Below are 15959 nucleotides of genomic sequence, written 5' to 3'. Positions count from 1 at the left end.
ATGCATATTTCAAAAAAAAGGAAACAGGCTTTAAACTTCAGGACATACAATTGTACAATAATAGTTTTTCATTCATATGCCTAATAATTTAATCAGTTAGGATATCAAGTAAGATGATTATAGGATCATCTGAATGCACATGTACACAATGTATACTTATGTTCATTAAAAATATATGAGGAATCACATTATAAGAGGACCAAGAGATCATCTACATGAACATATACTCTAGTTTTGATAGAAGATGCATGAGATGTTAATGTAAGATGAGCAGGGAATCATCTAGATGTAGATATACACTAGTAGTGATGGAATATATATGAAGAAGGGTCATCTGGTCTTTAAGGTGTATAAACACTGTAGTTCTTAAAGAACATATATGAGGGAAATGCATATAAACATTTTTATTATGGAACAGATATAAAACAGATTAATACAGAATCCCTAAAGAAAGCCCAACGCGGCAAAATTGAAAATGTTGCAGGCTCGGTTTGATTGAGCCTGTTCATGAACGGTACTGTCAAGTGCAAACTACCGTCCACGCCCCCTAGCACCGGCTTAAGCAGAATTCAACATTTAAACATGAAATAGTAAAATTTTGAATTTAGAAACATCCGCAGATGTGTTCATACGGCGGTTATCATGGAACCTTCAATGTGACACGTAGGTGCCATTCCATGAAAAGCGGCGTATGGTCCCCAAGTAATAAAAAGCGTGTGCCCTAAACGAGAAAACAATGGGCGGAACTAAATAAAATGGAATTTTGAAAGGGGATCAGAGGTTATGAAGCCTGCGTATCACAGATAAGAGGTCAAAAGACAAATTTAAAAAGCAGGCAACATATATCCTAAGGGTGATTCAACATTATTCAAGTAGGAATATTGGAACCACCCGACTAGAAAATGCCGAAAAGTTGAAACTAAAAAACCACTAGCACAACAATAATGTCGTGCTGAACGATCTTCAAGGATCGAAAATATAACATCATTGATTAAATGTACGGGGAGACTTTTGACAGCCACCACACGGCACAAATAAAACGGATGTGATCATAAAATAGATAAACACAGAATCCATAAAGAAAGCGCAACGCGGCAAAATTGAAAATGTTGCAGGCTCGGTTTGATTGAGCCTGTTCATGAACGACCATAAGGCCATCTCGTAAGATGACCAGGGGATTATCTAGATGTACATATACTATAGTTTTCATGGAACAGAAATAAGGGGATCACGTAAGATTACAAGATCATCTAGATGTACATAAACTCTTTTTCATTATATAACAGATATAAAGGTATCACAAAAATGACCAGGGGATCATCTAGATGTACAAATACTATAGTTTTCATTGAACAGAAATAAGAGGATCACGTAAGATGACCAGGTGACATCTAGATGTATATATTCATTTTCATTCTGGAACATATATGAGGGGATCAAATAGATGACAAGGGGATCATCTATCTGTACATAAACTCTTTTTTTATTATGGAACAGCTATAAGGGGATCACGTAAGGATACAAGGGGAATATCTAGATGTACATTTACTATAGTATTCATTGAAAAGAAACAAGGAGATCACGTAAGCTGACAAGGGGATCATCCAGATGTACATTTAATATAGTATTAATTGAACAGAAAGAAAGAAGGGGATCACGTACGATGACCAGGGGATCATCTAGATGTACATACTCTTTTTCATTATGGAACAGATATGAGGGCATCGCATAAAATGACAAGGGGGTCACCTAAATGTTTATATACTATAGTTTTCATTGAACAGAAATAAGGGGATCACGTAACATAACCAGGCGATCAACAAGATGTACATATAATATTTCTTATTATGGAACAAATACTTTGTTTAAGGGGATCACGTAAGATGACAAGGGTATCATCTAGATGTACATATACTATAGTATTCATTGAACAGAAATAAGGGGATCACGTAAAATGAACAGGGGATCATCTAGATGTACAAATACTATAGTATTCATTGAACAGAAATAAGGGGATCACGTAAGATGACCAGGAGATCATCTAGATGTACCTATACTATAGTATTCATTGAAAAGAAATAAGGGGATCACGTAAGATGACCAGGGGATCATCTAGATGTACATATACTATAGTATTCATTGAACAGAAATAAGGGGATCACGTAAGATGACAATGATATCATCTAGATGTACATATACTATAGTATTCATTGAACAGAAATAAGGGGATCACGTAAGATGACAATGGTATCATCTAGATGTACATATACTATAGTATTCATTGAACAGAAATAAGGGGATCACGTAAGATGACAAGGGTATCATCTAGATGTACATATACTATAGTATTCATTGAACATAAATAAGGGGTTCACGTAAGATGACCAGCGGATCATCTAGATGAACACATACTTTAGTTTTCATTAAAGAGAAAGAAATAAGGAGATCAGGTAAGACGACCAGGGGATCATCTATGTGTACATACTCTTTTTTATTAGGGAACACATATGAGGGGATCGGGTAAAATGACAAGGGGATCATGTAGATGTACATATTCTATTTCTTATTAGGAACAGATACATTTAATAAGGGATCACGTAAGATGACAAGGGTATCATCTAGATGTACATGTACTATAGTATTCATTGAGCAGAAATAAGGGGGTCACGTAAGATGACCAGGGGATCATCTAGATGTACATTTACTATAGAATTCATTGAACAAAAATAAGGGGATCATGTAAGATTACAAGGATATCATGTAGATGTACTTTCTCTTTTTCACTTTGGAACATATATGATGGGATCACTTAAAATGACTTAAAATGACCAGGGAATCATCTAGATGTACATATACTATAGTATTCATTGAACAGAAATAAGGGGATCATGGAAGATGACCAGGGGATAATTTAGATGTACATATACTATAGTATTCATTTAACAAAAATAAGGGGAACACATGAGATGACCAGCGGATCATCTCGATGAACACATAGTATAGTTTTCATTGAAGAGAAAGAAATAAGGAGATCAGGTAAGACGACCAGGGGATCATCTATGTGTACATTTTTCATTATGAAACAGATATGAGGGGATCGCGTAAAAGGATCAGGTGATCATCTTGATGTGTATAATTATACTATAGCTTTCATTCAACAGAAATAAGTATATATACTATTTGTGTCCGTGGCCGAGTGGTTAAGGTCGTTGACTTCAAACCACTTGCCCCTCACCGCTTTGAGTTCGAATCCCGACAGGGACTTTGGATTCTTTCATGTGAGGAAGCTATCCAGCTAGCTTACGGAACGTTGGTGGTTCTACTCAGCTGCCCGTTTGTGCCTGAAATAATGCACGGAAGGGCACTTGAGGTCTCTCTCCACCAGTAAAGCTGGAACGTCGCGATAATCTTACGTGATCCACTTATTTCTGTTCAATGAAAACTATAGTATATGTACATCTAGATGATCCCCTCGTCATTTTACGTGATCCCATCATATCTGTTCCAAAATGAAAAAGAGAATGTAAATGTACATCTACATGATATCCTTGTAATCTACCAATAGCCATGAAAAAATCTTTAAGAAATACTAGCATCAAATAATAGTATCAAATACATACACCAAGAAGCTTCGGTTCCTTACTACCTCCTTATTAGCATAGTCTCCAAGACAGGTCTTTACTAGCTTGCAAGATTGAAATTGATAAACACAGAATCCCTAAAGAAAGCCCAAACACGGCAAAATTGAAAATGTTGCAGGCTCGGTTTGATTGAGCCTGTTCATGGACGGTACTGGAAAGTGCAAGTTACCGTCCACGCCCCCTAGCACCGGCTTAAGCAGAATTCAACATTTAAACGTGAAATAGTAAAATTTGGAAATTAGAAACATCCGCAGATGAGTCTTTCATGAGAAACAGTGTGCAAAGACTTAAGGTGATACTCACGACAGGGAGTGCCACATCTAAGAAAACGTGTGAAACATCTTACAAAGAAACATTTCTAGATTTGCATATTAATACCAATTCATAGTTTAGATTTTCAACCCTCTTGCCAATTTGTTCAAAATCGTTTGAGCGAGGAATAATAGCAGATACAATTATGACAGTAACTGATGAATAGTTCTAAAATCACTTAAAAAGTTGTAAATAAAAGACACAGATAATATAATTGTTCTTGTTGTTGTTTGTTGTTAATATATTTGTTGCTTTTATTTTTATTGTGTGTGTGTGTGTGTGTGTGCGCGCGCGCGCGCGCGCGTGTGCGTGTGTGTGTCTTTTTCTTTTTATTTATTTATTTTTTTTATTATAGTTTTGTCTCTATGTTGACATTTTCTGATACATCTCCAATGGAAGAATATCAATACAATAAATTATATTTATCCAGATTTGGTCAGTTTTAGATTATGCTGTTTTCATTGGTAGCCGAAACATACCCTTTGCTCGCCTTACTACTTTGTTAACATTTTAGCCCTAATTGTTCTGAATTTCATTCAATACACTTATAATCAGGGTTATTTGTAAATCTCGCACTTATCATCATTACAAGAATTTCAAAGAAGAACAGGTTCAATCCTATGAATCAAGTATTAAGGTTTACAAAGTAAAAAAAAAATGGCCTTGAGACATTAAGATTTGTTTTAGTTGTTGTTGTACTACATTTTGTTGAGGTCTTGTCGGGAAAACATGAATACATTTACTACAAAAATCTAAGCATCTATTCATTGTTTTATGTATGTACTGTTTTCATCGGAAAATTGGAACCTCAATTTAACTTCCTTGAAACCTAATATAACTTCCTTGATATTTGTTACACATCCATTGTTCTATTCGTGAATAGGAAATTAAATGACTTTTGAACAAATCTTGCGTCCGAGATGCTGATTGCTTGTAGTTGTATGTATCACTAGATAAACATTTGTCGCAGAGATGAACAATAATAGTAAATTTTGATGTCTTTAATCACCTAATTTAAAACTTTTTAAAGGAACTGATTGTGACATAAGTGAGTAAATAAACATTTGTAGTGTTCTTATGTATCATTGTTCGTTTGGGTTTATGTACGTAACAAATTACTATTAAAGTTCTGTTTCATAATAATTATAAAAGACTTTCTAAAAAGACTTGCCAAGTTTTATCTACATATTGTTTAAAATTAGTCTGTTTTGCAGCTTCTTATATTATAAACCAATTATTGTGACATGAATAATGCCATGGAGACGTTTATACAGTATATTGTTTACAGTATCGTTATATATTGTTTACAGTAATGTTAAGATTCATACTTCCATTCTCATTTTCTTACTATTTTGACAATGACAGGTTGTATAATATGATGTGGCGAGCATTGTTACTTGTTTTGGCCGCTAACTGTAAGTTTCATTTATTTTTATTTAAGACTTGAGAACATTACACTTACAAAAGACATTATCGAATTTGAATGAAGAATTATGATTGTAAATGTTTAAAAACAAAACTTATGATAACAATTTGAATTTTAGATAGTTATTACATTATTTTATTTTCTCTTTTTGCATGCCTTTTATCTTACATTTCTACTCAGAATAAGTAGCCATGCACTTGCAATTTCTATGAGAATAATATTTATATTCAATATATATTATAATAGAAGATCAAAATGATTGATTTAAATGGAGAGTACACAAATAACAATAAATGAAATTTTAAATATTGCCTATAGATAATTTTGTCTTCTACTTTGCCAAAACAAATAAAAATAAATGAATAATGAAAAAATGAATGAATAAAATATATAAAATAAACGACGTGACTCCTTCAAAAATCTAGAAATGTTCTTCAAAATATATCTGAAACGTTCAATTTATTATTAGAGTGGGATATTTTTTTTTGATATTTTAGGCAGTTTTAGTTTCGCTTAGGAGTAGTGGCGACATATAGGGATCCGTCTGTCCGTCCGTCACAAAACTTGTCCGGACTGCTTCTCATAAACTACTGGTGCAATTTCATCCAAACTTTCCAGGAATGATCAGTACCAAGTCTAGTTGTGCATATTATCAGCATTTTTCGGTTCAATAATTTTTGTCAGAGTTATGGCCCTTTAATAATTTTTATTTTTAAAGTTTGTCCGGACTACTTCTCTTATATTACTAATGCAATTTCAATGAAACTTTACAGGATTGATCTGTAGCTCAAATCATTGCGCATATTACACGGATTTTCTGGTTGAATGATTTTTGGCCGAGTTATGGCCCTTTGATAAAAAGATGTTTTTTTCTGTGTTGCCAGGTACACAAAAGCTTGTCCGGACGACTCCTCATAAAACAAAAGTGCAATTTCATCAAAACTTTACAGGAATGATCAGTACCAAGTTTAGTTGTGCATATTGTCAGCATTTTACGGTTCAATGATATTTGTCAGAGTTGTGGCCCTTTAATAATTTTTATTTTTAAAGTTTGTCCGGACTACTTCTCTTATATTACTAATGCAATTTCTATGAATATTTACAGGATTGATCTATAGCTCAAATCCTTGCGCATATTGCACGGTTTTTCTGGTTGAATGATTTTTGGTCTAGTAATGGCCCTTTGATAAAAATGTGTTTTTGTCTGTGTTGCCAGATACACAAAAAGCTTGTCCGGACTACTCCTCATAAACTACTTGTGCAATTTTATCCAAACTTTACAGGAATGATCAGTACCAAGTCTAGTTGCGCACTGTCCGTCTGTCTGTCCGTCTGTCACTGAAATTGGCCATCATGAGGCGACACATGTGATCACTGATCGCTCTTGTTACATTTTATCCTAACCATTTAAAGTCAATGACCATAGCAATAGTCCACCTTACAAAATATATAAAGAATTATTCCAAGTTAACAATGATACAAGTGAACTATTTTTTTTATAAGTGTATTGAATGAAAAAGTACTATTCCATGAATATAAGTGGTTGTTTGAATTCCTAAATCAAATAGTTCCAGAAGTTTGATGTATGGGATTGTTCAATTTCCGATGACAACTTGACAATTTTTTATTTGAATATTGCTTGAAACATTGCATGTATGGACATTTATCTCGAAAATCATTTTAACCGTAAAGTGCAGTTTCACTTACGGTAATATATTTGTAAGTATATATCTATATGTAGAAATATTTTTAAACTCTGTTACAGGTAAAGTATCAGAACACACAATAATTTCGCCAGCTTTCAAAGATGTATTGGTGAATAGCGCCCTTGGGAATTGGTGTTATACCAAAAAAATTTTTACATTTACCCCAAGGGGGAAGTTTTAAAATCACTTGGAAACCACTTTTTCGCCCTTTTCTCTTTGGGAACATTGGGGCCCTGTTATAACAGGGGGTTCCCTACCCCGAAAAACAATGATTTTGAAACGAGTTGCTATAGTAACGGCACCTTCAAAATGTACATAAAACGTGTAAATTTAAGTAACCATGGTCAAGAATGGTATTGTTACGGCGGTAATAGAAAGAGTAATATTGCTAATATTACTGTTCGAGGTAAGAATGTATCATTTTAGTATATTGGACAGCAGTTTACCAGTCAAGATAAATGTATAAGATTTCATTGAAATTCATTGTCAGGCTAATATCAATAGAAGTCATTTTAATAGCTATCTAATAAATTTCTCTAATTAAAATATGCATTATGAATTAAAAGTAAACGTGCATTTGTAGGACAATTACCAAAAGCTGGTTAGATTGTTTGATTTTTTTTCTGTAAATGAGGAAAAATGAAAAAAAATGCAACACCCGTAACAACCCATAACACCGGCTTGAGCAGTTCTCAATTTTCAACACTTAAAAGTGCTGGAATCCAAAACCCCGAAGGACAAGAAAAATAAAACAGCACTGCAGTGAAGTATGAGGCAACATTTCACAGCTGTAAAGCCAGGAAACATACACATTTGAAATACGCCTAAAAGATTCATGATCAGTCTATTTTTAAAAGGTTTCTAATGTTTGAATTGACAATTTCATAGTACATTGTATATATATTTGCAGTTCCTGCCACGGAAGTTACATTTGACTTTCATTCAAATAATAGCATTTACATGAATGAAAATCAAAATCAAACTTTTAGTTGCAAAACCTCAGCGTGTTTACCAAAACCATTAGTTAAATGGTACTTATTGAATCCCATCAACAATATAACCTACGATATAACAAACTAATCGACAGAATCATATATTCCAAAAGAAAACTGGTTGACAGTAGCTGAAAGTATTCTTCGGATTCTTCCGAACAGAACACTAGAGCACTGGCAGCTATACTGCGCAGTATGGACAAAAGAGAAAGCAGCAGACATTTTAAGTGATGAATTGGTACTGAACGTGGCATGTACGTATATGTACTATATATTTCGAAAGTTACATTTTATTTTCCTTTTGTTCATACCAAGATAAAATTAAGTGTTGTTTTTGTCTAACATAAAAGGCTTTAAACTTTCAAAACATTTGTAAATGTACTTACTATTAATTCAGATGCAACTTTATGGATTTGTCAAAAAGGACATTTTTGTTTGTTCTCAAATTCGTAAAGTGCCTGCCTTAGCAAAACTAGTAAAATGCAAATATTGTTGTGTGAACTTTAATTCTTAGTATGGCCTATCGACGAAAACGACGCAAACAAGTGTCCCACAAAAATAATGATTTTTGCTCTATTGCCCTTTTATTATTTTAGATCCACCAGATGGTCCCCCAATGATAGCGAGCTACAGAAACGGCTCTACGATACATGTTCTCGAGACAGAATTGCTTAAATTGACCTGTTCTGTAACTGGCGGAAAACCATTAGCGACCTTAAGAATGACCTGTTTAAACAGTAATTCAACAGCAACTGTTACCAAAGAAACGACGGTGACTGTGTACATTGCACTACAAGTGAATCGCAATCATAGTCAATGCATATGTCAGTCTGATCATATGATTAGTGGTACACAAAAAACATACGTCATGCTCGATGTGCTGTGTAAGTGGAATTTCATTAAAATATTTTGATTTTTAAATTTGTCAATAACCATAACTGATAATTCATCTTTCACACCCCCATTTGGTAAATCTTTGTAATTACCTGTAAGATAAAATACTTTACATGTATTGACCTCCTCAGATGCATGTTAAATATTTTGCTGTTAAAGTAATGCTTATGATAATATTAAGCTGCTTATTTGCACATTTATTTAGTGTGAGCAATGCAGTAATCCAACCGATTAATTTGAACTCATCAGATGATCTCGAAACGGAAATAGAACACGACTTCAAGTATTGAAGTGTCGTAAGTTACAAGATACAGGTACTCCTATTAGTTATATCTGTATGACACTTCTTTCAGTTCAACCCCGTGAAGTCCGCTTCGGAATGGAGGCAGGAGAAAGTTTGATTGTAAATCAAAATGAAGAGGTGACTTTTCAATGTTTCGCTGAGTCTAATCCTCATCCAGATATTGTTATCAGGAATCAAAGAGATGAACAGATCATAATGATGGAATATGCCACTCATGATGTTCAACATACAATTCCTAAAGTATCTTGTGCTGATGCAGGGGAGTATGTATGCTCTGCTAGGAATATGTTAACAAATGGACAAGGAGCACTTTCAAGACTCAGTCTCATTGTAAGATGTAAGTCTTTAAACTCCAATTCTGTCCGTTTTTCATCTTTCATTTGTAAATTTATCAATTTTTCGTGCATGTCATTTCATCTATAGAAACCGTTGATCTGGAATTAGATCTAACATAAACGATAAAGCTTTGGAAATATTATATCAATTCTCTTTAAGTAAAATTGTACTAACTTGTATTAAAACATTTACGGATCATACTTGCTTCACATAAAAATAATGAAGCACCAAGTTAAGTTTGCAAGAGACATGTATAAGTTTAAGATGACTTTTTGTGATTAAATATATTTACATCGATGATAATGTTTATAGGTCGTCCACGTCCGTCAGCTGATACAGTAAAAGAAACAAAGATAACTGCTCTTCTGCATGTTGACGTCACGTTGCAATTTTTAGCTCAAGACTTTTTTGACGAGCAAAACAAAACAGCATTCGCATGGTATAAACAGAAAGTGCCAATACAAAATGACGGCAATAAGTATATTATATCATCTTATGGTTTACAATCTAACTTGATAATCAGAAACATTACATACTCAGATTATGGACAATACCAAGTTGTTGTCAGGAATTCATTTGGACATAATACCTACTATTATGAATTGCTGGAAAAAGGTAAAAACAATAAATGTTAAAAAAAATAAAATTACGTGTCAATTAACATTTCTTGATAATCTACATTTCCCTAAAAGTAAAATATTTCAAAGTCACAAAGCGATGCTATGCTACAATTTTCATTTTTTTCAAATGTGTCTGTTTGTTGTTCTGTAACAGTTTCGTAAACGGCACTTAATTATGGACTATATTGGTTAGTTATCTCTTTGTGTTTGGCCAACTAGTAATTAGTAATGTTCTAAGTGTTTTTGATATTTGTAAGGAATCAAAATACCACCTTGCTTACGTTTTTAATATTTATCTCGGCTTTCTCCGCTTGATTTAGCAGTTAACATGTTTTAAATCCATTACAAACACATTATAAAGCATATGTTTGCCTTTTGAAAGAGATAATTAACTGACATACATACTAAACACCATAATATGTATATAACTTATACTAGTAATTACCTTTTAAAATATTATTTATTGATTGGTAGCTTATTACAGGTGCAACTGTAGTGAATCATGATTTACAAATGTAAAGATGGGAAATAACACGAAAGCGCTTTAAGTTAATGTAGTTATATATTTCTTTCCTAAAATACAGCTCCTCAACATTCAACCGAGCCTATAACAGCCTCGACACTATTTGGGGTCACAGTTGGTGTATCTAGTTTCACTTTTTTAGTGGTTGTATTGGCATTCTTATTTTGGATATATACCAGGTAATGAAAATGTCACAAACGGGACAACATAAATAAATAAATAGATAAAAAAGACAACAAAAATAAGAAAACAAACAAACAACAACAACAAAAACAAAAACAAATCAAATTTACTTATAAAAAGTAACAACAACAACAGAAATCCACAAGAAAAAATACAAAAAAGCATCCCTCGACAAAAAAACAACAACAAATAAAAACACACACAAACAAAAGATCCCAATCCCAATTTATATGAAAATAAACCACTGTTTCATATCTTGGTCCACATAAAATAATAAAATTGCGTATTTCAGCCATAGTCTATTTTACCTCGTTCGAAATGTTGGTAACATTACACGTTTATCAGATAGTTTTTCTCTTTTAAATTAAAAAACATGCGATAATTATATAAAGAACATGTGGATAAAATATGTATGCAGCTATTCAACAGCTATTTCTATATCACTATTTATCTTTTATTTCAGACGTAAACGCACTTTGAAGATAACAGACAGAAAAACAGCTGGTATGCAGTTTTAACGCATGTTTTAATCCGCACTTTAACTATCAGTCACAATGAAACAAGAAAATATAAACGTTAGACATCATATAAGCTAGCTTAGTAATGATTAAAAGTTACTAAAATAAAAACAATACTAATTTACCAATAGCCGAATATCCTCTTGTGAATAAACACGATAAAGTCTTTTAAGCATGTCCTGACATTTTCACTCCATCAGAGTTTTATCTCACATTAAATCTTTATCATTATACACATACAAGTTTATAGTAAGGATAAGTAAGTGGTATTCTTTACAATTCATAGCGGAACGTGATATTTGATCGCTACAGTAAAGTAAATATATTTAGATTTCAATGCTTTTTTAATTGTTTTTAAATTGTTCTGTTCTAGAGGTTATCAATGAATATCAGGCTACTACTAGGCATAATGACAATGATGCAGAAAATATGTATGAACAAATTGATGAGCAATGAACTGCAAGAGGGGCATACATTGAGATGCAAGGAATCAAAACGGACAATGATACAAACTGTGAATATATAGATATGACAATACAAAACTTATCCGATGACAAAAATATGGATACTAACCAAATCGTTTTGTACAAAACTTAGTTTATTTGTTTCACGTTTAGTTCATATATATTTTTACATAAATATTTAAATCTGTAAATTTTCACAAACAATATTGTACCTATTGTTCATGATATATTGAGAGAATCCCCATTAATGCTCTGTATATAAATAATTATAAAGTTACTAAAACCCTCCTGTTTGCATTCTCTTATGAACTGTTGTTTATTTTGAACTAGAATAGCTAAATTATAAGATTGAATGACGCTGATCGTTATAATTATTTTTATGAGTGGATTTTAGTTCGTGGTTTACATAGGTAATAAACAACTTTCTATTAGTTCGCTAATAATTTTAGCGGTAAACATTTTTGTCTTTTTCACCTTTAAAGTTTTAGTTTATTCTGTATTTGGTTGGCAAGTAGTTCACATGTTGGGATTCTGATTTCCCCTCCTATCCTTCCCTATTTGTGTGTTATCTGTATATCTAATTGTACAATAATGTTTTCATCAAGTGTATATTTTTCCTCAATGTTTGAATATTTGCTTGATGATGAATATTACTACTGTAATGATGATTGTGCTAGTATATGGTTAGACAAAACTATTTTGATTCTGTAAATTGACATATTTGTATTTGTTAAAAGAATGTGTTTACAATATAAATATGAAACATGTAATCTCAAGTTTACTTAGTTTATATTCTATCAAGATCTAAATTTCTCTTGTCTTCTCATTCAAATTAAAACTTATAATTCACTTTTGTGAATCACATGGACCCTCTTGGATAATTATTCAAAGATAAAAACAAAAGAATGTCATAGCTTCACTAGTCATTATTCTATTGTTGGCAGTTTCCGAAATGTCTATCTAAATGTGTTATTTTCACTATCAATATTTGATAATGTATGCTATTTTACCTAGTATATCTAATAACGCAGGAGTGTGTAAGGTTGACTTCCCGTTGTTGTGATTGACTATTGAATCATTTCAAAGGTCTTTCGCGTTGAACCCCTGATCTGGCATGTTAGGAAGTTATCAGTTACTTGCAAAAGTAAAGGCAACTAGTACATGTAATGCCCAGGAACGATGCCGTGGCATAACTGTGCTACAATCTACATACATCACCATCTAGTACAGCAGCAATATACAATGTATTATCACTGGCACTTGTAGTACTGTGTGTAATACAAGCGATGAAATCTTGAATAATACCATTCTATGGGAAATAGAACACCAGCATAAACTACATATTGACATGAAATTAGATTTAAATTTTTAATAAAAAAATTAAATAATTGAAGTCTCAGATATAAGTCTTGTTATTTTCATTGACGTTTTTTTACAAAAGTATTGTCAACAACTTTAATGTATCGGTACATTCAATTTTAAAAAGAGTGTGGCACTCTTTTTATAATTAAGGTAGTTTTTATACTTTATCCTACACATTTCCTATTTATAATTAGGAAATTAAATAACTTTTGAACTTTACAAAAAATGTTGCGTCAAAGTTGCTGATTTATCATCTTTTTGTGTATCATTAGATAAACATTTGTCGTAGAACAGTTATAGTAAATCTTGATGTCTTTATTCACCTTATTTAAAATAATTTATTGGAACTAATTGTAACATAAGTGAGTAAATAAACATTTGGAGTGTATTCATATGTATCATTGTCATTGTCCGTTTGGATTTATGAACGTAACAAATTACTATTTAACTTCTGTTTTATAATTAATGACTTTCTTAAAAAGACTAGCCAAGTTTGATCTACACATCGTTTAAAATCAGTCTGTTTTGCAGCTACTTATATCAATACCGTTAATAGTATTGTGACATGGATATTGCCATTGTATATTCAAATGTATTTTTACTTAATATTTATTATAATGTTTGCAGTGATTTTCAAATGCACACATTTCCTTACTATTTTCACAATGGCAGGTTGTATAATATGATGTGGCGAGCATTGCTACTTGTTATGGGAGTTAACTGTAAGTTTCATGAATTTATTTTTAAGACTTATTGAAAAAGGTCTGTCTCTTTTGCGTGCCCTCATTGCATATTTTAATCGGCAATAAGTAGCCATGCCTATTTGTAACATAATAAGAAAAATAGTTGGTCAATATATTATGATAGATGATATTGATTAAAAAAAAGGTTTTATAAAGTGGATTTGTTTTTACATTTTTGCCCATTCCTGCCAATTCCTGCTATGTTTTACAGTGTAATCTAATAACTATTCTATAAGTATATGAAGCGGTTGCTTGAATCCACATTATAGCATAAAATCGGCTATTTCCCTCTTTTGCCCATGTTATAACGAGACCAAAACCATGTGTTAACATAGTCACGCGCTCTTGTTATAGCCCGGTTTTACCTATGCATAATACATACAAGGCCCAGTAAACAAACAAAACAAACAAAAAACTGTTTGCCAAAGAGTCTTGCGCTCTTGTTATATAGAAATTATTGATTCGAGGGCCTCAATCGTATAACGGCGAGCAGCATTCAAGTAACTATTCCGGAAATACGGCGTGTAGACATCGCCGCTTATCTTGGTTGTCGCCCTTTCTAAGAAACGGACAGTTGACAATGTAAACAAATATCTGTCATTCAGTTTAACCCTCCGATGTACACAAAATGAATATGAGAAAATGTTATTTTATTGATGTTTATATTGATAAATGGTCTTTATATTTCTTTGAGAGAATAATGTTTAGTGCCTGATTTTTTTTATAAACCTGTGTACTTGGAAAAAAAAACGATTCTGATGTCACTGATCTTTTTTCTACCGTCAATCGGAAATTTTGAGGGTCATGTTTTGCCTTGGGTAGAGTAATTTAATGTTTTTTATTGAGTTAATCAATCTCCAATGTAAAGCTTTGAAATTTCGCACAGTTCTGAGCATTTGTATTTCCCAAGAAAAATGTTTGAATTTCCATTGAAATTCATTGTCAAGCTAATTCATTTAGATAACTATCTGGTGAATCTTTCTAATTGAAATATACAATAATTGAAAGTTAACATATTTCTATAGGACAGTCACCAAAAGGTTGGTTAGATTGTTTGATATTTTATACCATGTTACAGCTCTTTTATTTTCTATATTTAACCTCTGATATAGCTTTTGTTCTACTTTTAAACCTTTACTGATAATGAATCTTTCGTATCCACAATTCGACAACTTTTTTAAAATTACGTGTAAGAGAGAAAAAAATATAATCTATTCCCAGATGCTTGTTTGAAAATATTTTGTTCAAATATTATAGTGTCGTAAGTTACACGATACAGATGCCTCTATTAGTTATATCACCATGTTTCGTCCAAACGCTTTGTAAGAAAAGTGATATTATATGCGGAAGAAATTGTGTCCTCTACATTCCTTTTATTACATTACAATAAGATAATCGCTCCGTCTAAATTTATGACACTTTTTTACAGTTCAACCGCGTGGAGTTCGCTTCAACTTCGGAATGAAGGCAGTAGAGAGATTAGTTGTAAACCAAAATGAAGAGGTGATTTTCCAATGCTTCGCGTAGTTTAATCCTCATCCAGACATTGTAATTAGAAATCAAAGAGATGAAGAAATCATAATGATGAAAAAAAAACAAGTTCTGTTCAACACATTATTCATAGGGTATCTTGTGCTGATGCAGGAGAGTATGTGATCTGCTAGAAACATGGAAACAAATGGACAAGGAGCACCATCCAAACTCGTCCTTATCGTAAGATGCTAGTTTTGAAATACCTATTCTGCCCGTTTTTCATCTTTCATTTGTAAATTTATCAATCTACGTGCATGTCGTTTGCACTGCTAAATAATATATACAAAATGTTGATCTAAAATGAGACCTTATATAAAGGATTCCAGCTTTGAAAATAGTATCGATAACTTTTGAGTAACATGGTACTTACTAGTATTAATTAATTTACTGATCATTCTTCCT

General features: G+C 32.4%; 1 protein-coding gene across 1 annotated transcript; it reads left to right on the top strand.

Annotated features, from left to right (window-relative positions):
- The first annotated feature begins 7356 nt into the window (after positions 1-7356).
- Positions 7357-12711, top strand: LOC132731018 (peroxidasin homolog). The gene is made up of 8 exons (XM_060717118.1): positions 7357-7491; positions 7996-8331; positions 8674-8961; positions 9325-9612; positions 9924-10226; positions 10816-10933; positions 11401-11441; positions 11829-12711. Exons 3-8 carry the CDS (start codon positions 8694-8696, stop codon positions 11909-11911), a joined length of 1101 nt encoding a protein of 366 aa, XP_060573101.1. The 5' UTR covers positions 7357-7491; positions 7996-8331; positions 8674-8693; the 3' UTR covers positions 11912-12711.
- Positions 12712-15959: the final 3248 nt, after the last annotated feature.

Source organism: Ruditapes philippinarum, unplaced genomic scaffold, assembly GCF_026571515.1.
Source record: "Ruditapes philippinarum isolate M1 unplaced genomic scaffold, ASM2657151v2 ctg2919_1_1_1_1, whole genome shotgun sequence".
NCBI classification, from domain to species: Eukaryota; Metazoa; Mollusca; class Bivalvia; order Venerida; family Veneridae; genus Ruditapes; species Ruditapes philippinarum.
This window is presented reverse-complemented; position numbering and strand designations above follow the sequence as displayed.

Coding starts and splice junctions, on each gene's coding strand:
- LOC132731018 (XM_060717118.1), top strand. CDS start 8,694: ATGATAGCGAGCTACAGAAACGGCTCTACGATACATGTTCTCGAGACA. Junction 9,613..9,923: donor ACTCAGTCTCATTGTAAGAT/GTAAGTCTTTAA, acceptor TAATGTTTATAG/GTCGTCCACGTCCGTCAGCT. Junction 11,442..11,828: donor AACAGACAGAAAAACAGCTG/GTATGCAGTTTT, acceptor GTTCTGTTCTAG/AGGTTATCAATGAATATCAG.